Below are 25110 nucleotides of genomic sequence, written 5' to 3'. Positions count from 1 at the left end.
GATCGATGCAGCACGGCTTGAGTGGTACACGCTTCCGAAATGTTGAAGAAGTGCGAGAATGGGTGGACGAATGGATTGCTTCGAAACAAACATCGTTTTATCGAGATGGTATCGCCCAGTTGCCAGAAAGATGGCAAAAAGTTGTAGAAAGTGATGGAAAATACTTTCATTGAAATAATTTAAATAAATTTTTTACAATAAATGCTTTTTCTCAGTATTTTTTGGGCGGAAACTAAGTTAAGATCCTAATATATGTATATCATGATTCCGTGGCTATAGGACAGCCTGCAAACAAAAATCGCGAATTTATTGCGCGCTGAAAATCACACAAATCGGATTGACCGGTCGTATTGAATGGCAGCCGATAAATAAATCAGGAACTTTCTCCGACCGAAAAACCCAGAATACGGTCCAACCACGTTAGGACAAAACAGCGCGAGCCCCCGAGAAAAATGAATGGTCGATACTCAGGCCGGTCCCCGCAGGGTACTCAGAGTAATGAGCCAATGTCAGCCTCGCACCGGACGTAAACGTACTCCCTGACGTCGTTCGAGCGATCGGTCGTCGATCTCTCCGCGGCCGGGTCTCTGGGCTCGCCGGTAGCGTTTCCGCTCGGCGACGCCCGTCTTCCGGTGGTCCCTGAATGATGCTGGTGGTCTCTGGCTCCCTCGTGGCCGGCATCACGGACATTTGCCAGGTCAGCGTTGGCAGCAGTCTTTGCCTCCTTGGCGGGTGATGGCGGCGGAGACGTTGGTGGCGATGGTGATGGACTTCCTGCACGAGCAGAACTGTAGCACACTGCTGCCTTCCGCAGGGTCTCCCTGCACAGCTCGGAGAACATGCTGTCTCCCCCATGGCCAGGGCCCCACCGGACCGTCTTCTTTTTCTTCTCCTTTTTCCCGCGGATCGTCGCGGTACTCTTCGTGGAGTCCGCGCGAGACGATCACGAGTCTCGCTCGCCGTTCATCGTCTGGTCTTCTCACCTTGTCTTCCGCGGCCGTTAACAGCACGACGACATCACCATTACCACGACGACAAACGACACTACATCGCGTCGTTAGACGGGAACCGATCGCGTCGCGACCCGCTTGATCCGGATGGGGGATGTCGGACTCGTGGCTTAGGCGAGTATCTGAGAAGGAGTGATCGGTAAGATTACGCCGTTCTCCAGCTCGTTTAGACGGTCTTGACGTCTCTGAGGTTGGCTCGTGTTTCATAGTTATCGGTTTACGAGGCCAGGAAACGGAAAAACGGATGGCGTTAATGACGATCGTGCGGGATCTTTGGGAGTTCTCCGACAGAAGTTGCGTTCGGACATTCTCCAGTTCCCTATATATTTCTACCGCGTGTAATCCAATCTCCTCTCGTAAATATTTTACCGTAACGTTATGAGAACTTATGGAATCATCGGGATTCGCGAGAAGGAGCGTCGATCGGAGCTCATTTCTCGAATCCCTGATGAGACGAAGGGAACATCGCCAGGTCGCAACCGCAGGGCGCAATAATTTCGTCTCTAAAAGCTCGAACAGACGAACCACTTTGTGGCGCCACAGAGAAGCGCTACAGACCCGTACAGACGGCCTACTTGCATGGCGCCACAGAAAAGTACTTCAGAGTGATATGCACACAGAAAAATACTGTTCTACTGCTAAGAAGAACAATTACTCAATTACTCAACACTTTCTCTTTTTTAACGATTATTGAGTACATTGCCATGTACTCAAAAGAAAAATCTATTCTCTTTATAAGAACATTACAAAACTTTGAAAAAGTCGATTCGACTCTATGTAGCAAACAAACCAAACTTTTGTTTTAATTGAATGTTTTTGATCGAAACGCTGAACTCACTAAGATTCAGAATTTTATGTAAATTTGACAAACTTATGATAGATTTGCAAGTATATAAATTTATGAAATATTTGATATATAAATATTTGGAGTGACATTTACTTGAACGCAGTATGTATTTTTCTGTGTGTATAACACAAATCTGTCACAGGAGCGGAAGAGCACAAAGTACAAAGACATAGGGATTCCTATCGCGCTTGTGTCCCGGTGTTCTTCCGGTCTTGTGACAGGTTTGTGCTTTTGTGCAGATCTGAAGCGCTTCTCTCTGACGCGACGAAGTAGTCCGTCTGTACAGATTCATGGCGACACGAAGTGGCTTATCTGTTCAAGCACTAAGCGCGCTCGCGACCTAAGTTCGCGACGGACGTGTGAGAACGAAATGTGATCGGGAAACGTCGCGGCGACCACCATAAAGTAGTCATGCCGTCGCGGACAGATGACACGGTTGCGTCCGATAGCGCAGATACACGACGTTGTTAGTCAGCGTAAGGGCGCACGACTGAGCGTTACGCTGCGCCATGGGGCACGTAATAAAAATGTCTGGCCGGCCGCCAGCCGTTTGCAAAATTTACAGCCTCGCCAGCGATAGTCCCGGCAACGTGAAATGTCGCGAGACCCGTATAGAGCGGGCGATTTCGTGACGCTCTGGCGAGGCACAGACAGAGGGTAGGAGGAGAGAGAGGCGGGGGCACGAAGGGGGCACGCCGCGGCGCTATCGATTTGCATTACGCTAAAATTGCGCCGCATGCTGTTAATTTAGTTTGCCGCGCGGGTATACGAGGTATTTCCACCGCAAACGCGAGTATGAATACCAGGGCTACGAGATTTATGTCGCGCGCACGCCGACCGCTCGTCGTCTCTACCACCTAGTGGCTCACCTAGTGAGTATTGATAATTATCAAAGCGAGCTTGATGACTCTGTGCGTGCGCGCACGTATGCGTATGTATGTATGTATGCAAGTGTGTTCCCATTAAATAGGTTACGTTAACGATGCGTGATCGGTCAATGTCTAATAATTGCTAATGCGGGATCCGATAATTCCATTCGCCGCTGAGCGAAGAAAATCGGCAAACGCCATGGGGAATCAGCGCGATGCGTTAATTTCATGGCGATAAGACGCATAACTTGCTACAGATTCGAGCCCGTGCACGGTGCAGATTCGAGACGGTGATTGACTGATATTTGCAAATATTGCAAATATCAGTCAATCACCGTCTAAACAAGATACAACGGAATATATTTTACGTTTACGAGAGGATGTTTCGGACTGATCAGAGTCACGGAATCGATGATGGAAATAATCAGTCTGCGTCAATAGGCTCGCCAATACGCTATCGCGAAGGATAGATAGCCTTGTGTCAATATTTAATTAAATCAATACCACGAAGATTGTATTTGATTGTTAAACACAGAACGGTCACGGATATTAATGACGTGCTGCAGAATTGCGCGCCTTTATCTAGCCGGGCTTTCGCCGCGAGAACACAATCGCTCGATTATTTGGCGTTCCAATGAGCGCGCGTTAATGAGGATCATGATAAATGCGGAATCATCCGGCGTTATCGGCGTGGCCGCGTTCAACACGAATAAGCATCGCGAGTGACTGATCCTCCCGCGGTAGAAATTCACATTTGCACGTTACAATGTAATAAGTACGAATTTCGAATATTGCCGAGAGACAAAATAAATTGGAAATTTTCACGAAAAGAAGAGGGAAAGAGGGAGGAAGGGAAGAACACGGCCCTACGCGGAAGGAGAGAATACTCGGCGTTTCTGCTCGAAGGACTCTATGATTTATCGCTGCGCGATGTACCGCCGAGTAAAAACCCTTTTGGTATGCGCGTACTTAGCATGCACATAATTCCGTCAAACGATCACGTTGTACCGTTGCCAACTGCATCGCGGTCATTAAGGAGACAGGATGGATGAGAATACCCGAATAAGATGATTCTCAGCCGCGCTCAGGGGAATTCCGTTGCGTTCTTCGAAGCTGTGCAGAAACGAGCCTCGTTTTACCGTTCATCGCCCGCCTCCCGGGAGCGCATTCGCGAGCAAATGGGAAATAACATTTCTTTTTTCCTCAAGCGACCGGATATTTTTGCTGGACGTAAGGCGATTTTGTTTAAACCAAGTAATCATTATAACGATATTCATATGCACCGTGAGAGGAAAAGAAATGCTTGATCTAACTAAAAATATAATTATCTTTATAGACCCAACCATACTTCTTGGTACGGTTGCTCCAACACAAAAATGGCAGTAGTATACACACAAGATTATATCATCACTAATATTATAGTAAAATTTAATTTAAAAAATATTCTTTTTTCGCTATAATTTATAGTGATTATTTTTTATAGTGATTATAGTCGCAAGTATCAAACACTTTTCTCGGTGTGCTTTTCCCCGCACAGAGAAATCTCAACAACTTCAACGAGCGTTCGGTCCCTCCCGAGGCTCAGGTTAATTTCAATCATAAGCTCATCGAGCAATACGTGAATTTCGTCAGCTTGGTCAAATATATTGTTGAAAAGGCTCTCCTGATATACAATAAAAAAACTAGTTACTTAAGCCAATAAGACTCGTAATATTCTTTTCTTTCATCAATTTGATCGGGAGCTTCACAAAATGTCGCCTTGCGAAACGCGCGTGTAGCCAAGCAAAATATTACGTGTTTTCTTTAAAAACCCGCTCGCGTAAGGAAAACCGGAAGCAGACTTGGTCACGACGTACGACCACGCACAGAGGCGCGCACATTTCACTCGGTCGAGGCTGAGCGATTCACACCCGCGTGTGAAAGCAATCGCTTTCTCGACACGCGGCGAGTCGGTCCTTGCCGATCGGCGAATGAATCATCGAGCTTCTGTCAAAGTCAGACGCGGGCACAATGGAGCATCATTCTCCGACATCTACTACATGCCGCGACATCCTCGTTTTTGCTCGCTCGTGGACGCGTTACAACGCCGCTCTGTATAATACGCGCACTTCATTTTTTCTTTTCTTAAAGCGGAATAAATATAATGCTGTAATGCCAATGCGACATTTCGTCCTCGCGAACAGCTGACACGAGGTTAAAGCGCCGTCTGGCAAAATCACTCGCGGCTAAATAGTGGCTGATAGGGTGAACAACATTATTCTTGGAATCCCCCTTAGTCATTGACATTCTGAAGTTTCCTTTGCGATTTACAGACAGGTATCTATTTGTGACGATCTCTTTTGAAGTTATAGAAAGTATAGACAAGAAACTTAACTGCAACGCTGGTTGCATGAAAAACCAAGCTTTTCTAGAGTGCCAATGATCAATGACATGCCAATAAGTGCGTGCACTTAGAGAAAAAAAGGCATGGTGATGACAACTAGAAAGTGACAGCCATATGAGTTCTGTATGCAGAATTAATGTATATAATTCAATCTACTATTTTATAGTTGTATCGCAACTACAGCTTCAGTAATTTTGTAATAACTACAAGATAGTTTATTGAACTATACGTATTATACACTGAGAAAAGTCCCTCGGTTATCAGAACGAAAGCATATTTGCTGTTTAACGAGAGAAAAACGAACGATTACCGTCACAAGTCATTTCTCGTCATCAGTCATTTTAACAGACATGCATCGTCTGAGATACAAGTCGCATTTGTTCTCGTCTATTTAGGTCAGGTTAATTGCGTCTTCATTGCAGAAGTGTTGCTTAAAGCAGCAAATTGAAAGTAACCAATCATTTGTTCCCACTATAGGGTCGCCCTGTGTGATCAAATCATTTATTACGGACAGGTACTGGCATTTTGTTAAATTAGCTATTAACCTCTTCTCTCAGTGTAATTCCACATATTTAAACACGCATAGTTGCGACGTTGCAGCTGCTATTACCGTGTATTTTTCTTCAAGTGCAACTTGCCCCAATGTGTGATTCTGTGTGATTGAGCAAAATTCGCGAATGGGTTAAGACTCTTGGCCCCTCGCATTCTATCTCTTTTTAATGACGTCAGAAGCGAGAAAATGCATGTTAAAAATTCTTGCGAAATATATTGAAATAGAAATATATATCCATAAAGTGACTTGCAATCGATTAAACAAATTTGTAAAATATTCCGTGCACTTCCCTTTTGCTCTAACAATCAATAATTTATTGTAAATTAATCTGAATAAAAATAGGCAAAGAAATAGGTTAAGAAGATGAATTGTATATCACGTTAATTTACGACAAATTATTAATTGTTAGAGCAAAAGGGGAGTGCACGGAATATCTTACAAATTTGTTTAATCGATGGTAAGTGTTACTTTATGGATACATATTTCGATTTTAACATATTTCGCAAGAATTTTTAGTATGCATTTTCTCGCTTCTGACGTCATTAAAAAAAGAGATAGACCATGCGAGGGGTCAGGAGCCTTAAAGCGACTCGAGTCGAAATTTAAATAAAATTAAAAGAGTTTGATGTAGGTTTCAGAATATCAACATAGATATTGAATGGAATAGTGAGGCTGAAAGTAGATCAAAATTTCGATTCGGGAATAGTAATATACACATGTAAGATTATTATCACTGATACTATATAGTAACATGACCACAAAAATGATTCTTCTAGTTATGATTATTTCTCTATGTGATTATGGTGATTCTCTATGTGATTATGGTAAAACACAGTTTTTTCGCAGTGTGCTGGCAAGTAACTATCTTCGCTGTCAGGATATCGTTATCGTACAGTTAAATACGCGTGCCGTGGTTGACGGAGGGATCGGAACGGCCGAGCGAAAGACATCTCTGTGCGAGGCGATACATCCGGGCGGGAACAAACGAGCGAACTCAACGCCGGCAAAAATAAACGCGTTCAAGCGCCGGCGAACTGTTACCGCAAACGTGCACGTTTGTTCGCCTCGGGAGCGTGTTTCGCGCGGGCGGAATACCACACACGCGCGAGAGTCGCCCTAATTTACTGCCGCCTATTATTCGACGGGTTGTGCGGGAATCGCCGTGCGCTTAATACCTGTACTTAGGAGCCCCTTACGGGTGAAGGATAAATGGCCAGGCGTATGAACGTGTGATCCGGCCGAAATTCATTATGCTAATTGCCGTTCGTCGCGGCCACGGATGCATGCGGAAAACTGAATAATGAAACAAAGGCGGCGGAATTAATTTTATTCCGTAGACGCGCGACCATATATAGCTCTCCCCCCTTCGCCGTGTGCTAAATTGCAGATTGCTGTAATGGACGAAGTGAAGGTGGGGGCAAGGGATTGGAGCAATCACATTAACGTCTTATTATCGGATATATCTAAGTTGCGAGAGATTCGATCGGAGTCTGCGGCCCGTGTCCCGACTGCACATCGAGCGCGATTTTTAAGCTGATGTAATGTCGCACGTGACCTTCGTGCGAGGATCGCTTACATTTAGACGCCGAATGGGCAGAGTTAGAACACGGCTCACAAAATAGAAACGCAGGATCAATTCGAGCTGATACGACTTTGGATTATCACAGGTCAATGCTTTAATATTCCAGAGGAGAGCAAGGAGAGTACGCATCGTAGAATCCTTTTCTCTTCATGTCCTACTACTCGGCGTGACTCAACATCCGGCGGCAATTTTCCCGCTTCTTTGCCGGTCATCAAAAAGTTCTACGGCTCTCATCTAAACTTGCGGTGTACCGCGTCTCAGCGCGAGAGAGAAAGATTTCCTGCGCGATATTAAGTCGTAATTATCTCCGAGGAGCTTTTTCACTGATTAAAATCAGTGGCTCAAATTGAAAGGGTCAGTCTTTCGGCGCGGGTCGCAACGCGATAAATTCTCGCACGGCGAGGAGCTTTCTCTCTCATCGTGCGCAGTCCTTGACATCTCAATTCGTCTCTCCTTCTCGTTAAATCTAATTTTAAATAACTTCTCCCGAGCGGATCAACGCGCGAAAGTCGGCAAACTCCATTTTAATGGCTTAACTCGAACTTCGATTACGAACTCCATTCGTTCCATTTGGAGCGGCCCGGTCGTTTTCCGGAAAATCGAACCGACCAAGACGCGTTCGATTGCCAGCTTTACGGACAGATTACGGAGCGAGCATGAAAACAAAAAGTTTCCCCGAAAGGACGACGCCGCCCGTCCGTGGTATCCTCGCGATAACCTTGCCACCCTTTTCGTGCCATTGCAGTATTTTGCCATGGCGATCAAATGTCTTAAAATACTTAGGCCATTGAAAAGCGAAAGATCATGAAAAAAAGAAAAATGTCGATAGAGACGAGTCGTATAATAATCATTCATTCATGCGCCCTGCGTGTATCTCCGGCTCGAGTGACGAAACGTGTTGAACAAATGGTACGTGACAAGTTTCGTGACACGTCGGTGTTGCGGTGGCGAAGGGGAAAGGTCAAAGTTCAATCTGGGATTAATTCCGAAATTAACTGATCAAGATCGTCCATTTGATCCTTGATTAAGGTTAAGTCGATGTTGATGTTCGAAATTACATCCAGACTGAAATCCGTAAACCCAGTAGGATCACAGTGGCCACGTGATCACGAAACGTTTGTGATACTTGCTGTGTCCACGTGCGAGGTTCTCCATCGATCGAAAGTCGCCTCGAGCGCGTCACCACGATTTCATAATCTAATCCGATTTTATGATACGCTTGTTGGAAAAAGGGATTTTTTCCGGAAGATTACAAAGACAAATGATGGAACGAGAACCGAAAATTTTACTTACGGCGTTATCTTAAAACTTGCGAAATTATTTTGCAAATTTGAAAACTCGAGAGCACAAAGACGGAAACGATCAATGTGACAATAATCGTGTGAGAGAATCCTGTAAGATATTTTGCTGAGACCAGTTCTCCAGTTGATTCAGTTAACGAAGCGGCACGCGAAGATAGAGTTCAACACGAAAAAGACGAGTCAAACAAACAGATCGAGTGTAAATCGAGTTACATAACTCTCTTAATTGAGAGACTGTCGAAGAGAAAGATCATACGATGATGCACCTTCGAGGACGAGATTGCACTGTCCTTAATAGAACAAATAATTGACCTACCGAGTACTTTTTTCGTCACGCTACGGTTGACTCGACATTCAGACAGACAATCATACAACGATCAATCCTTCAACCATAAATTCCACGTTTTCGCACGACACTCAGTTATCGAACTAGCGGGCTCAAGCAAATAAGAACAATAAACAACAACGGAAGTTCCTGTCACTGGCGAACGATAATCAACCCCTTTTTCCGCATTAAAACGAGCCAGCCGCAGCGAGTCGCACCGGGAGCGATGGAGAAACGGGACGTGGGAGCGGTTGAGTTCGCGCTGAAAGGATCGCGAGGACGACGAGCACCTCCTGGGTCGAGACGCGCGAGCCTCGCGTCCGCCTCGTGGCGAGCCAACACGTCATCGCGACGAAAGAACCCGAATTCGAGTACTAGGGTGGTCCCGGATCACCTGTACGCACTGGACGGTCACCAGGCGAGAACTGAGCTCGCGAGAGATAGTACGGAGAGCAGCGCGAGGTGCAAACGCCAGAGCGACTCCCCGTCTGGAGGGTGGCGCGCGCGCGGAGAGGGTTGTACGGACTCTCTCGCGGAGGTCCGACGTGCGCCGCTCGGTTAGTACGTGCGTAGTACACCGTCGCGAGGATCAGGCAGGGTTGGAAGCGATCGGAGGGTGGTGAGGGCACGGTGGGAACGGGAGGAGAGGAGCGGAGGTGGATGACGAAGGAGAGTCGGAGTGAGAGGGTGGTACGTTCAGTGCGTACACGATATACCGTTCGAGGAAGCGGCTGGGGGATGAAAGTCAGACGGAGAAATAGCGAGGGACTGGCGGAAGGGGAGGATAGGAAGGGGGGAGAGGGAAGAAGCGAGGAAGCCGGAAGAGACGACCGAAAGATAAGGCGCGGGAAGGAAGAGGAATCGAGAGGCGACGAGGGAGGAACAGAGAGGATATGCCAGCGGTGGTGGCTGGCTGGCTGTCCTCCACCACCTCCAGCGCTCAACGACGCGGCTGGTGGCGCTGCTGTTGCATCGATCAGCCATCATCTGCAACCCTCTCCCGAAATGGTCAACCCTCGGTTTCGCGGAACGGCGCGCTCGTCTACCTCCGGCCGCGCCGCCTAATTTCGTCGTGATCTTCGACCTCCCCTTGCTACCCCTTTTTTGGACATCTTTCCCTTCACCCCTCCGACCACCCCTCAACCCTCTGACTATTCCCGCGGTCTTAATAGTGCCGATTGACGATGGGCTTGATTTATTTTTCTTCCCTGAAATTTTTCGCCTCATCAGCAAGCGCTTTCGCGTGAAGCAGCGTTTTATGTTGCGATAACGTTTGAAAGGCTGTCGCGTTTCGGCAAAGAATCGAAGGTGACCCCGATATCGTATCATTGGCGAGAGAAGAAGATGCATAGCTTCCGATTGGTATCTCGCAAGAATACGTAATTCTCGTAAACGAGCGTGAGATTTTAGTCTTTAACTGAGGATCGCGTTGCGCAGTTATGCACGCTTGGATCTTTTTAGATTAATCAAATTAAGAAAAAATATATCTTATTAATGACAATAATTAATGAATTAACGCAAGAGACTACAGATCAGTTACGAAAGGAAAAGCTCCTCGAGGATCGATCATCTCTCGAGTGGCGATACGGAGGAGCGGCTGGCAATTCTCATGGTTGATCAGCTCTTCTCGGTCCACTACGACGTCCTCGAGGATCGATAACCTTGAAGACGCCGTAGCAATGTGCTCGAGGGGTTGCTCGTCTACGATCTCCCCTGACGGATTATGGCGAGCATCACGGCGCGGATTTACGGGAATACAGGAACGTCGTTCTTTCAGGAAATCGTCCTACGTGAAATCACGTTATTTCTCTATCGCGCGCGCTGAGCCCGCCGCGATAAAATTCGCCTCAGAAACGTTGCTACTGCTTTTACGATACGCGAACACAGACTCGCAGTAATAAAAGCTCGCAGGTTACCCTTTATTTCGCGACACTTGAACGTGACACGAATGCGATACGACGAAAATGACGAATTATGCCGCAGATTACGTCGGTATGGATCTTTCTTCTGCGACCCGAGCGACAAATGGATACGCGCGATATCACGCTCCGTAAAACTGATCAATACACCGTCCGCTCGCGTTTTGAAATCATTTTCACGAAATGTTCCAAGGCACGGAAAGTTTCAGGGATATCGACTTTATCTTTGGCAAGTTGAGTTCTCCGAGCACACGACCATTTTTCACGCCTCTGTGATTTGCCCGGATGTCACGATCGAAAGTGATTTCTCCGGACATTGCCACGCTCGGATCCAGCGATGTCCCGCGAATTTGTCTACATTGCTGACATGAGCAACGTGTCTCGGTCCTGCGTACGTGTCTCCCGAAATTCCAGGCGCGTCTAGCGAGAGATGGGAAGGCGGCCAATTCGACTGAACAGACTAGTCGGAATCTCTGGTCGCGTGGAGCCACGTTTCCACATCTCCTCGCAAGAATCATCCCCGACGGCCCAGCGCGGTCTCTTCTCTCGGTGCGTCGCAGCACGTCCACCGTCTACACTCCTCTGCCGTGTTGCTACTCTCCCAGGAGAAAGGTTCTCCGGGGTGGTTCGCTACACGATTTTACTCTCCACTCTTCCGCACCGTCACGGAAAATTACGACCCGACCGAAGATAACCCGACGATACGATCTGTGTTCGGGATAATTGTTTTAACGCTTAGATGAGCCGGAAGTATTCGCTGTTAATTATTCTGCAACTTTTTGCGGGTGTGTGTGTGTGTGTGTTCACTGAGCTATAAAATGTTTGCGGTTAAATATTTAAGTAGAATTACGCGGTGTTGATTCTCATCATGTTTCTCGTCAGCATGTTATTTTTCACTCATTCGTGAGATCTAAGAATTAAAAACTAACTCTACACCGCTAATACTTTCTCGCAGAAGAAAGACGCAAAGGTAAATACGCTTCGATGTTTTAATGAGTAGTGTCCTGACGGCTCGCGAAGAAAGTTTCTGGGACCTCTTGAGGTAGGGATTAATATCGTTTAATCATGGGTAGTTGCGAGTCATCCCGCTTTAACTCGAAATATTACTTAATTGAGAAAGTTCTGTGTCTACAAAGAGCCTCAAAAAGAAGCATAAGGCTGCAAAAGTCGCGCGCGATGCGATATCAATCGACAAATTAGTGAATTAGTTCGAGTCGCGGATCCAGTAAGCAATCGAAAGGAACATCGAGAGGAGCAATTCGGGGCTTATCGGAGTCTCACGATCGTCGAATCGGAGTCAAGTACTCGAGAGTTTAGGAGAGTGAAGTAAGTTAATTATCGAGGATTAATTTCAACGCCGAGGAAATATCCATCGACTGGGACTGTGATTTCTCTCGAATTTCTTGTTATCACTGCGCGTGCGCACCAGAGAGAGAGAGAGAGAGAGATAAGAATAGAAAAGCGAGAAAACAAGGAGCACTTTGCGCCACTTAAAGCAGCTTCGTGTTTTCCGACCCTTTTAATTTTTGCAAACATCGTTTTCCGACGATTATCTACCCCCATCGTTATTACATGGCGACAAAACCGTTATGCGACAACGATCTCTGCTGTTTGAACAAACTGCTACTAACAGAGTGTCGCTGTATCTCTATCAATTCAGGTTTTCATCGCATTCATTCTCTCGATGCTGCAAAATCTTCATCATGCATTTCCTTCGAACACGCAAGCATACACATACACAGATCTCACCCTTACGCTAATTCTCCCGCGTTCGCGGATAAACGAATTAAAAACATGCATTTACGTTTCCGTCAGTTCCGCGCTGAATTCCATCTGTCGCTTAAATCATATTCTTCCACTAAATGGAAATCAATTGAATGGAGCTGTGTCCACTCTGTCCACCCACGTCGTTGGCGTCACCCCGTTCGCTAATTCCCGCCATATCGAGCTTCCGCAGAGGCAGGTAGATTCCCCTCCTCTTTCTCTTTCCTCCGTGTATTTGCTCCGTGCTCACACACGATCTTTCGCACGGCCACCAAAGGGCGATATGCACTGTTGCTTTTGCAGTCGTGTGAATCCACTGCTGTCGGATTCTCCGCTATTAGCCTTGCGCGTGTTGGCACGCGCCTCACTCGATCGAGGGTTGCGATTTCGACGGTCGATCGTGTGATTGCGAGGAGAACGACATCGTGAGATGAGAACAGGGGAGAACGCGTTCTAAAATGGAAGAGAACATCTAAAAATACAGATGACACAGAGTGATATGAAAGAGGCAAGTACGAAAATAAATTTTAATTCCACGTTACGCGACATAATTTTACATTACGAATAAATCAATTTCCGAAGTCAGGGGTTTTCATTCTACAATTTGATTCTCTCACATTCTGACATTTTGCTTATTCGATCGCGCCGCTACTCTCTGGTGCTCGTATCTAATCGTCATTGAATCATTTATTTTTCTTTATCCTCCCCTCTTTCGCCGCAACTCACTGTCGTCTGGGAGCCGTCGCGTTCGTCGGGAGCGACACAACGAAACTTTCGAAAAAATTCAGCGGCGAATCGACTTCGACTTGAATTATGGATGGCTTCGAGGAGAGCTCGAGAGCGGCTTGTCGAGAGTGTTCGATTCTTCAAGTCGAGACAATTCTATTCGCATGCATTTTGTAGCCTCGAAAGTGAACGCGTGGTTTCACATTCGACAGCCAAGTGTCCAAGAGTCTGACGCGAAGCAGCTCGTGCTGTTGCACGTATACAAATGGAGATTAATCGCATGACGTTATTTGAAAATCAACGGCTTCGCGCGAGGTGTCCTGCGAATTTCAACTTAAGGTGGCGAACGAAACGCAAAAATAACCGCCACGAAATTCTTCGTTCCTCTTTGCGCCGGAGGGCTTCCGATTCTGGGTATGCTCTAATTGACGTTTCTCATGACACGAGCACAAGGAAAGATGAAGAGCAATGTGGGAGAAAGGGGACTAGAAGGAAACGGTCAAATAGGAATTGCCTGGATGCCGTGCAGTTGCAGCTGCTGTCGCACCGAGAAGAGAGAAGTAGGACAAACGTTCTCTCCCCGACTGCGTAAATAATAAACGATTCTTCGCGTCAGCTGAGGAAGCACGATATACGAGCCCTCCCGCGGAGTGCAGATTCTTTTTCGCTCTCAGGTAAAGCGATTTAGACGCAGTTTACTGTCCGGCGGCGTTAACGAAATTATGACACGCATGCTTAGAGAGTGAAAAGAAAGTGCTGGCCGCCTCTAATTCTCGTAGGCTTCTCTGAGATACAGTATTCGTAAATGGCAAAATATATAAGAAAAAAGAAAGTGATCAATCTGATTTCACCTGATTCTGAGTGATAGACAATAAGAAACAGTCAGAAATAGATTTAACTGTTTTACTTTTGGCACTTTTAATTACATGGCAAAGTAAAGATCCAATCATAAGCTTTGCAGTAAACGTGCAAAATGCGAAGAAATTTTTAATTCTCGACGGATTTAATCCCGAAGGATTAGTAAGAAGGCGACAGACTGCCGGCTCGGCTAAAGTACGAAACGCGTTTCAACGCAAAAATCCGCGGGAGCGTGTAATCGAGTGTTTAAGAAAAAAGGAGGTCGTCAGTTAAAACTGAAAGTCACTTTTGACTAAAGTTTAAGCAAACTTAGTCGCGAGCAAGGCAAACTCAGCGATCATCTCCACGCTCACATATTCACAGCGCGAAGCAGGAATTATTCAAAAACTTGGCCCGGCACGAGAGCACACGTATCCGCCACGGTCGGTAGTATTTTCTCGGTAACAATGTGTGATGTATCGTGTTTGGGAATTTTTCATACGAGACGCATGCGAAATTTGTTTATCCAGCGCGATATTGAAGCACAGCTGAACGTAGACCGCACCGTGCCGCTCGGTTTATCTTTCACATAGCGAACTATAAAATCACTTGGATAGTTATAAAATTTTCCACTAATGTGAAAGTACATCCAACTTTGGACATTCGTGCTGATTTAGTTTTCAAGTATAATATTTAAACCTTTCACAAATATGTAAAAGTATTATTATAATAATAATATATTTAGTTTAGCAAAAAAATACAACCAAGAAGTAGGATTTGGTTTATAATATTATTTATTCACTCATTTCTCCGCTCCTTCATTCAATTATCCATTTTCTATCTAACGTACCTAACTTATATATATAAAGTTACTTATTTATAACTTTATAATATTTATAATCTATGACTTAATAATCTATACATCTCTCTCCTCTTATCAATTTCATTGCAACTCTGTTATCTTTTTATCACAGTTCTATTACTCATCTTGTAAAAGTAGTATAAGAAAGTTTAAATATTCGTATTTAAAGATCCAAACAATATGAATGTCTAGAGTCCAGAGTTGGATACGTGTATCGGCGCACTGGTATTTTTATTGATACTTACATTCGTATAACTTCAAATCTGACAAAAGTAAAAAAGAGCGTCGTCGGTACGGCGTGGTACAAATAGATCGTTTTTAAAGGAAACAGCGATCGAGATTCGCTGTGCTAACAACCACCGCGACAGAAATAAGCAGTGCGCTTTCGCTTTCAGTCGGATCTGCCTAGGATACACGCCAGAGCCCGTAAGATTTCAATCGCCGGAAGTGAAGTGAAAGAACTGCGCCGGAACACTCCCTGCAAACCCGATGGCGCGGTTCGTGCGCGGCATTAACGATCGGTAGTTACCGCGACCCTTTTATCGCGCTCGGGATTTATGTCAAGTGTATCCAGAAACTCTGGCATTTTTATTTGATCGTGATAACGTCGACGTCGCAGCTTCCTTTGTTTCACCATTGTGGTTGGTTTCGGTGGACCACCTTGACAGGGCATCGAGTGTTTCCGAACCACAAAAGTATGCCGCACGTTTCCGACATCTGAGAATCGACAGTGTCGTCGTTCACGACGTTTTCGCGTAAATTTTAAAAGGAAATAGCATATCAAACGCACTGTTACGTTGAAATCGATGTGGAAATTCGATGTTCGATGTGAATTCGTACAACATACGAACGGCGAAACAATTAGACATCTTTATCATTTACCGCGCCGCTCGAATTCCAATTTCCCCGAACGACTGATGAAAGATTCATTAATGTTATCTGATCGCACATGCGACCCGCTGCCGCGGATAATAGCGCGTAACTTTTCCAATTGAATTTTCGCCCTATCTTTACAACGGACGAGCCTGCGATGGTGACCCACTGCCACCAGCGTCGACAGGCGTAACGGACGTAAATTTAGCAGAAAACAGAGGCAGAACTCAATTATAATGGCTGCAAGTTACTGCGAGAACGAGAAAACTCCCTCTCCCCTTTCTCTCTCACTCCCTTCGCGTGCACGCGAGAGCGTGCGCTACTATTAGTACGAAAATTAATTTCCGCCATTAATTGCGAAACATTATTCCGCGTTCAGAGAAAAATGAGTTTATTATAGAAGCAATATTAATTGAAGTATCAATACATCGATTAATATTGAGTTGTTATGTATATTTTGTGTCCGACTGTTTCCACGTGTATCGACTAAATGTACTTTTAATTTTCAATCATGGGGTGTTATTGTAGGGGATAAAAGACAGAGTCAGAAAGAGAGAGAGAGAGAGAGAGAGAGAGAGAGAGAGAGAGAGAAAAGAAGAAAAGAGGCTTGTGTGGTAAACATGGATTTTCGTCGGCGGAGATACTTTTTTTATGTGCGCTTGGGATTACAATCTCTAATATTTAGGGCAACTCTTTTGTTCTTGAGAAGGGAGCCGCTTCCGGCTACGCATCGTATGCACATCTCAGGAACAGAGCGAAAATATCCCTGCAAAGTATGCAAGAGTATTCTCGACCATTCGAAAAAAAATCGGGATTTTCCGATTTCTCATCAAACAATAGAAAAAATATATACACAGCAAAATAACGCTGTCGTACGACGTGAAACACGTCTAAATTCTTTATTGCAACAAATCGAAGCTCCAGTCGCTAATTATTGTAAGATAAAAACATCAATGTCCGTATCTGATTCTCGACATTTTTGTTTTGTCTTTAAATTCGAATATTCTAACTTTCACAACATAAGATATATATATACGTATATTGAATATATACATATTAACATTCTATGTCGAGAAAGTTTAAATATTTGCATTTAAAGACCAAAACAATAAGAACGCCAAGTGTTAAGCGCGCATCGGCGAATTTGTACTTTTGTCTTTTAAGGGATCACAGGAGGAGACAGATGCAACTCCCAAAATTTTACTCCATCTTTACTGCTGTCAAGGCCCTGCAACATCTTAAATGCACAGTGTGCAAGCGTAAGTCGTAACGGATAACGTTACGTATCGTTCCTAAAGATAAACAGATTACGAGTAGCACCTTACGAAAGGAAGAACTTTCCGCGAAGCGACGCTTCTCACGATTACTCGCTTCCAACTTATCGATCTCTAATCGTCTCGGAGAGCATTAGTAATTTCAAGTTGACACAACGCGGCAATCGCATTGGGAGAATCTTTCCTCCGCTATTCCGAGACTACGTTATCCCGATCGCTATTCCCGGCCGCGTAGAAAGGCGGATATATTCGCGGGGGCGAAGAGAGGAGACATAAGTGTGCGCCTCTCATTGAATGGGAGCGGTTCGTTTGTGCATCTTAATCCCGCCATTGTACGAGCCACCCGTAGAATTCGTGAATCACAAACGAGAGCACAATATCTCGCCCGGACCTGTCAGTGCTGAATCGAAAGCCGCGGTATAAACGGATCGAGCGGATTGTTCCGGATCGTCGACCGGATACGTTCATCCAAGCGCGTTTATCTAGCTCGAGTCTTGACACCGTTAATACCGCGCGACCAGTCGATTGTTCGGCAACATATTCGTCGCGTCGCTACATCCGCCATAGACAGTTTTTCTCCTGAGCTGAGTACCAGCGTTATACTTGTTACGGCCTGACATTAATCCTCGAGTATACGAATCCCCAAGTCGAATCAGAGTAACACGGTGCAACGACTAACGTAATAAGAGTCCGAGAATAAAGAGGACGAGAATAGCAGCACGATTATTTCTCAGCAATGTGCGCGAAGCGAGGAGCAATTAAATGTCTTTCTCGGTTTTTTTCTAGACACGAACTTCCGTGCTGTGTCGACTATAGTTCTCTACCTGCCGCATTAAAAAGCCGCACTTTGCGGCTTAGGCGCGTACGAATCGCGCGAGAACAAAAGTGCTCCGCCAAGAGCGGCATTGTGGACTTGACATGCCGCGGCGATTCCATTGGACTCCTCCAATCCGGAGTGCATTAAGTCGAATATATTCCGACGAATAATACGCCGAACGCTTTGCCGAAATGAAGCACTCTCCCGCTCGGTATTATTTCGTAAAGCCGCGCGCCGACTGGATCCCCGCATTGTCTTATTCAAATTTTCTCGCGGCAGCCGGCGGAAATACGAGGCGGAAATGAAGACGGGATACCGCGGTCTCTCTTCTCTATCCGAATGTCGATAGTCCGCCTACGTCTGAGGCGAGTCTGCACAGAATCGGCTGTCGGCCTGATAGACGCCAATCAGGATGCCAGCCGGTACATCCGACCGCGTCGATCAAACGGACGTGTAAAACATCGCGAGCGAAGAGTCGTGCGCGAGATCGAGCGTGGAGGCCGCAATTTTCAAGCATTATGCAATTGCCCGCGGAATTCTTTGCGAGAGACACTCTCTCGGTCGTTATCGCTCGCACAACACGCGCTTGCAATTTTGTCGCGAATTCGTCATGCGTTTCGAAGTCAGATACGATCGGTATCTTGATAACCAACATTCACGATGAAAAAAAAAGAAACATCTATGTCGAAATCGAGCCGTGTAGATACATTTTTGTGTTAAGTCTCTTTACGTGTGTCAGTTTAACATAACGTCTTTGTGTTATTTCGATTATTCTGCGTAGTGTTCGAAAAATTCGCCATTTCTAAGTGTTGAAAAAACACAATTCACACGTAGGGTGTGCATTCTTGGCGACATGTTTTACATGCAAAATGTACGGATGAGCTGTGCCATTTGTTGACACACTCGCCTTGCGTGTGAAATTAACACAGAAATGAAAGCGGGTGAATCGGGACGTGCAAAACGTGTTATATTTAACATAGAATTTTCTGCAGTGCAGAATTACAATCAGAATTTATTCGTGTCCCTTGACGTGCACAAGTCTTTTTTTTTGCCTCTCCTCCTCCATTTTGCGAGGCTGCGTGAGATTTGACGACAGGATGGAAATAAACGAGGCACGTACGTATTATAAACGTAATGCGCGGCGAAATTATTCGTGTGCGGAGAGTTACTTGGCAAAAGTAGGCCGGCGCACCGACGTGGGATGAAAACGTTTCTGCGACGTCACGTTGTAAAAAGGTTGACGATGAAAATCGTTTAGCGCACCGTCATGCAACAAAGCGAGGCTAAATTGTACCAGCGCCGACGCGTATCGCACGTACGGAAAATAAGCGATTTTGCGACCGCGTGCACGATAACAGTGTCTTAATTTTCTCATTTACCATGGGTGGGCATAAATTTCAGCGGGGCGTAGAGCACACGTTGACTTTCTTGCGTGGAAAAGCGATAATTGCTAAGCGTGTTATCGAGCAATTTATCGAATTGCTGGCGCAACAAAAAACGTTTAGTTGGATTTTCTGCGAATTTCTGGTGAATATGAAGGAACCAGAACATTCCGGTTGATGTTACTAGCATTCTGTTCCAGTTGGCAAGACTTCTGGTTAACTTGAACAGAGTTCTGGCAACATTGACCGGTTCGTTTATATTTCATTAGAAATTCGCTTACTCCAACCAAATTTCTTTTCCGTGAAGAACAGATACGTCACTAATACTTGATTAACAAATCGCACTTTTACCAGTAATTAAGTCAAATTTACTTTAACAATACACACAGCTCGCAAAAGAAATTGGGTTAACGCATGCGATGACTCTGCTGTGATAGAACGAAAATTAAACGACTCCCTTGACTTGGAAATATGCGCATAAGTGATGAATCATTTTTAAATTGCGTTCTAAATACGCGACAGGGATAACGTCCAAAATAATATTTAATCGATTCAGAGAACACACCTAAATATCGTTCATTCGCAGCAGTTCACGATTATTGACGATGCTTTAAATTCCAAAGTCAATATTTATCGACAGCGTTTCAAATCTCATTTTATCGATTCTCTCTCTGATAAGAGACGTCTCGATTTTCACCCTCGTGTGCCATTAAATTTACGTTTCACGGTTCAGAGCAGCGGTATCGTTTTCAGCGATTCCCGCGACCTCATCGGCAATGGTGTGTTGAGCACCGACGCGAAAAAGAGTCTCCTGCACTCTTTGGCATTCAAGAGCTCATTAAGAAAGACACAAAACCATCGACAACTCGACACACACATACACGCGAGCGCGCGCGATGGACTTTCTCACGAACTTTCGTTGAAGGTTCGAAGGGTCTACAATTAATTGCTCGTCACGCCCGGCACTCTTTCGAGGTGAGCCCGTTGCTTTCGGCCGAAAGTGGCCTTCTTCCATCCACCTCTAATGGTACTCTCTAGAGAGAGAGAGAGAGAGAGAGAGAGAGAGAGAGAGAGAGAGAGAGAGACATGGTACCGCCACAACGAGCGCATACGATGCATCCAAGTTGCGCCAGGTAATTCGCGGCCCTTTGGACGCGAATTAAGCCCTTTTGAGCACGTACAACTCTTAAAGAGAGTCTCTCGGGCGAGAGAAACCGGGTTTTCTCTTCTTTCCTCTTCCTCTTCCTCTTTCTCTCTCTCTCTCTTTATTTCTTGCTCTCCCTTTTTTGCAAGCCGTGACGATAACGACGTATCGCAAAAGGCAACTTTAAAATACACCGATCATTTTCGCTTATCCCGCGGAGCAACCGGGATCCCGGCGGAATGCAGACACGTCGGCGCGCAATATCGCGTGACCGCCGGACTTCCCACAGGCCTCCGCCGTATGTAAATTCCCCTCTAATCTCGGGAATTAATCCGGCCGTAATTTACTTCGTCTTGTCTTTAAAAGGCCGTTTCAGCGTCGCGCAAGAACGGTCGGCGGCGCGTTGGGGGCGCGAACGCAACGTGAATTTATTTCTAGCCGATCGACACTCAATTACGAGCGATACGATATCGATGCAACGAACACGCGAAAGTGTAATCGCGACAGATACGGCCGCGCGGCAGAGATTACAGAACATCACACATTTCGCGTTTTCTCACCATTAGTCTCGCTTGGCGAGTTGGTATTTTACCGGTCTCGTTTCCCACCGATCGGACGTGTCGGTTTGCGACTAGCCGCGCTGCTCGAAATAAAATCAAAATATAATAAAAGGCCGCGAGAAACGAGACAACGCTGCCGTGGCGGCGCGTTCTGCAGTTCCGCACGCTTAGCGCGACATTACAAGTTTACTGTTACATACCGCGATTATCCGGACGGCTCTTTATGGCGGGGTACTCACCTGAAACAGAAGAAACAGAAAACGTGAGGTTTGATTGTAATTATCGGCGCGACGGAACACGTTATGTAAGGTCGCATCGCGCAGCGAGTGTTCGAAGTTTTGGCGCAATGCAGATAAAGATATTCCTGAGCGCGACTAGAGTAGTCTATACGATGGTCTAATATACGTACATTTCCTGAGTTGTCGACTGCGACACACGGTATATCTCTCGGTAGTAAACGTCTCGCGTAAGGGCGCGAGGAGCGAGAAAAAAATATAATATATGCTTACGAAGTAGCACACACGCATTCTCTTTTCTTCGTAAAATATAGTAGCAGCGGACGCCATGGGATATCGGTATTCCGGGCCGATATTGCGTGCGCCCCTCAACGTTCTCTTAAGAGAAACAATAAGTTATTATTAAGGCGGAATTTCAAAGACCAGGGCTCTTCCCGGTAGCTCGAAAAGGCGGAACGATGAACATTTCGAATATGAACTACCTACACCCGGCGAAACAAAACGATATTGGTTGTTTCAGTTCTCAGTTACCGATACATGATGCGGTTCCATATGGAGGCACAATGAACGATTCGTGATGGGAATCCATATTGATCTGATCCGATGTAAACATGTCGCGAACAAACACCGTATAATCTCCTAGTAAATTTTGCTGCCGCGCGTTACACATCGATTCTCAGCGAGATCTCGCGTGTCAATATCTTCCGACGTTTATCCCCCTCATCGCCCGATCACTTAATACTAGAAAACGATACTTTTTCAGCGGATAAATACTGCAACACGTGCGCTAAAAAAAATTTGCAATAACGATATTTGCATCCATAACAAATTTTTCACGAGAAAACGATGAGAAAAAAAATATTTGAAAATTTATTTGCAAAATATAAAGTTTACTTTTGTGAAATAAAGTTTACATCTGTGAATAAATTTTATATCCCACAAATAAATTTTCGAATATTTTTTTTCAATGTAATAATGCTTTTCACTTCGAAATATTAGAAATTATTCGATATTCGATCGTAGTCATAATCCTAAAATAAACATCTCGAAATGCGACGCGCATGTTTTTTTTATGTTTCTGCGGATTTAGAGGCCGTCAACGTGAAAAGGTCAACCCTCAGGCTGGTCCTTTGGGGAAATAGAAATCGGAAATGAAAGGCCCCCACCGTCCAGTTATGGCCGTCGAAGGGATTTGCGTTGCGTCTCGATCGTGCGCAAATTAATGAAGACGACGCAAATGGAAGAACCAGGCCGCGTGAACGACGGGCCAATTAATTGGGGCGTGGATTGATTTAGCCCGTAATTAACAATCACCGGGTCCCGCACCGGTGCCCTTTTGCAGCATTGAGAGACGCTTCCTGCCCACACGAGCTCGATAATAGAATCGCGAGTACGCGCTTCTCGTTACTCGATGGAATCGCAAAAATTGTGCTTGGTCGTTCGCGCCGTCTCATCGCGTGCTCGCATCCTTTTTCCCTAAAAAAAAAAACTAATTGCAAGGTGCTATTTCCTGTAATCCTGAATTTTAAACGAGAAAGTATTCTTCTTACAATAAAGTGGACTATTAATCGAAAATCCACTAGATATTGTACTTTTTTCCTCTTTTGGATCAAGAGAAATATGTTTACTTGAAGGAGAATACACGCAACAAGCAAGACTTGTATATAAAAGATAAAATCCCTCTAATTTGCGCCTAAAATATTTCCCTTTTGCTTTTAGAAGATTCTTCCTGATAGAGAGAGAGACTATATAAAGGTAAAATTTTCTAGGATTCAGAGGATTCCGCTAAGAATAAGATTATATTTTTAAGTTAAGACCTACAGGATATTCGGCGCGACATTATTAACGCGTGCACTTAGTAATTAACGATTAATTGGACATTTAAAATGTACCAGATGTAATTAGCGAATTATTAACGACCACGACCTGATTTTCCCCACGAAAGCAAGAACCACAAGTCCTGAATACATTTGCCGTGCGCGTCGCCGAATTATCGGCCGACTTGTCGACGAGTGCTGTCGCGTATCTAGGAGAATATATCACGGGCCGTCTCATTAAGCGCGCGAGAACGCTCTAATTAACGACACAGCTCGTATTTCAATTCAGAGGCACGTTTAATTCCAAATCGATCATCGTCGTCGTTGGCACTCGAGAATCGGGACTTCACGGTCGCGTACATCGTCGTGTACTTGGCGCGCACGATATCGCGTTTGTACGCGTACGAGTTTTCAGCGTGCGACATCAACGGATTCCATTAGTCACGGCGCGAGCGTGTACGCGGTAATTGTCCGGGTGGATCTGCCAAGGAAACGATCGTTCCCAGAACGCGTCTGTGAAACGGCGGCGCGGTCTGACGTTACACTCGTTATACAGCCAGCATTTAATGCGCTTAACGAGAAACGCGTCGCGAGATTTTTATCGTGACATCGCCGTCCGCGCAAATCTCTCTTTCCCGTTCTCTCCCTCGTAAGTCGCTGTTATTTCGCGCGTCGTATATTGCCCGCCGTCGACGACAAAATTCGTATAACGCGGACTCTATGTAGCTCAATAAACTGTAAACGGAGAGAGAATTTTATAGTAAATATTATAGTAAACTGCAGAGCTTTGTAAACGAGGGACAGATCGACATCCATTTCACATATGCTATTAAAAAATTTATCTAAAGATCTAAAGGTCTCAGTGAAATTTATTATGTTCCCTGGCAAGTTAGATATTGACAGTCTATCATCTCTGTGGATGTGTGTGTGTGTGTGTGTGTGTGTGTGTGTGTGTGTGTGTGTGTGTGTGTGTGTGTGTGTGTGTGTGTGTGCACACTACTAGAGACAAATTAAAATTGAACAGAATTTAAATGAAGAAAGTTATAATATTATCTCCGCGTGTATCACATGGAGAATTTTATAATAATATAAAAATTACTATAGAATTGTATAATCGAATAGATCGACATTCTGCATTAACTGACTATTCTTTCATTTCGTATGCTATTTACACTTTAGAAACTGAAAGATGCTATTAACAAATTTGTGTTAATGTTTCTAGCAAAATTTATTATGTTCCTTAGCAAACTAGACTTTTTACTATCAACCTATTCCTACATGTTACTAGAAAATTATTAAAATTAAAAAGAATTTATATGAAGAAAACTACGATATCCTCTTCATGTACGCAGGATTTCATAATAAAAATTATTATAGAATTTTGCAAACAAGGAACAGATCGATATTTTGCAGTAACCTATTATCCTTCCATTTCATATATACTATTTATATTTCAGGAATTATAAAATATACCATTGCTATATTCCTTAACCAGATATATCTTATTGACCTTATTAACCTTATTAATCTTTATTCCTGCATTACTGGAAACACATTATTGACCTTATTAACCTTATTAACCTTTACTCCTGCATTACAGAAAATTTATATGAAGTTAATAAAAATTAGTCATAGCAACAATTATTTTTTTCAGTGTAGCTTTTTCTTCTTACAAATTCATTTAAATTTTACTAGAAACACAGTAATTTTAAATGAATTTGTAAGAAGAAAAAGCTATACTGAAAAAAATAATTGCTGCTATGACTAATTTTTATTAATTTCATATAAATTTTCTGCCGCAATGGTTTACATTCTTGTGAGCAACAAATCGATAGGCAGCAATCAAGAGTTGATTCTTGAAGTCAGAAAGAAAAACAATGCCATATTTTATTATTTTTTTGGTTGACACAACTATTCTTTTTTTTATGTGTACAATCTCTTTTTGTGATTTTCCTAGTGCTCATCGAAAGAGTCGCGAAAACACATTTGATTGCACCACGCACTGTGAACCAGGTGGAGACCTGGATAG

General features: G+C 44.6%; 1 protein-coding gene across 26 annotated transcripts in view; it reads right to left on the bottom strand.

Moving 5' to 3' along the window:
• Window positions 1–25110, bottom strand: part of LOC116848387 (ensconsin-like) — a 215346-nt gene that overhangs the window by 58126 nt on the left and 132110 nt on the right. For 6 of the 26 annotated variants that reach the window (XM_032824393.1, XM_032824398.1, XM_032824406.1 and 3 more), the window contains exon 1: window positions 522–1132. The exons of 18 other annotated variants lie outside the window; for them this stretch is intronic. In XM_032824393.1, the coding sequence (XP_032680284.1) occupies window positions 522–841 (320 nt within the window). In that variant the 5' untranslated portion in view covers window positions 842–1132. Of the gene's footprint in view, window positions 1–521; window positions 1133–25110 lie in introns of those variants that run through there. 2 more of the 26 variants (XM_032824394.1, XM_032824417.1) reach the window with 2 other exon arrangements.

The sequence above is a fragment of the Odontomachus brunneus genome, unplaced genomic scaffold (assembly GCF_010583005.1).
Source record: "Odontomachus brunneus isolate Ranch 3 - 2012 unplaced genomic scaffold, Obru_v1 Obru_scaffold_094, whole genome shotgun sequence".
NCBI classification, from domain to species: domain Eukaryota; kingdom Metazoa; phylum Arthropoda; class Insecta; order Hymenoptera; family Formicidae; genus Odontomachus; species Odontomachus brunneus.
The sequence above is the reverse complement of the archived record's forward strand: the minus strand, read 5'-3'. Positions and strand labels throughout refer to the sequence as shown.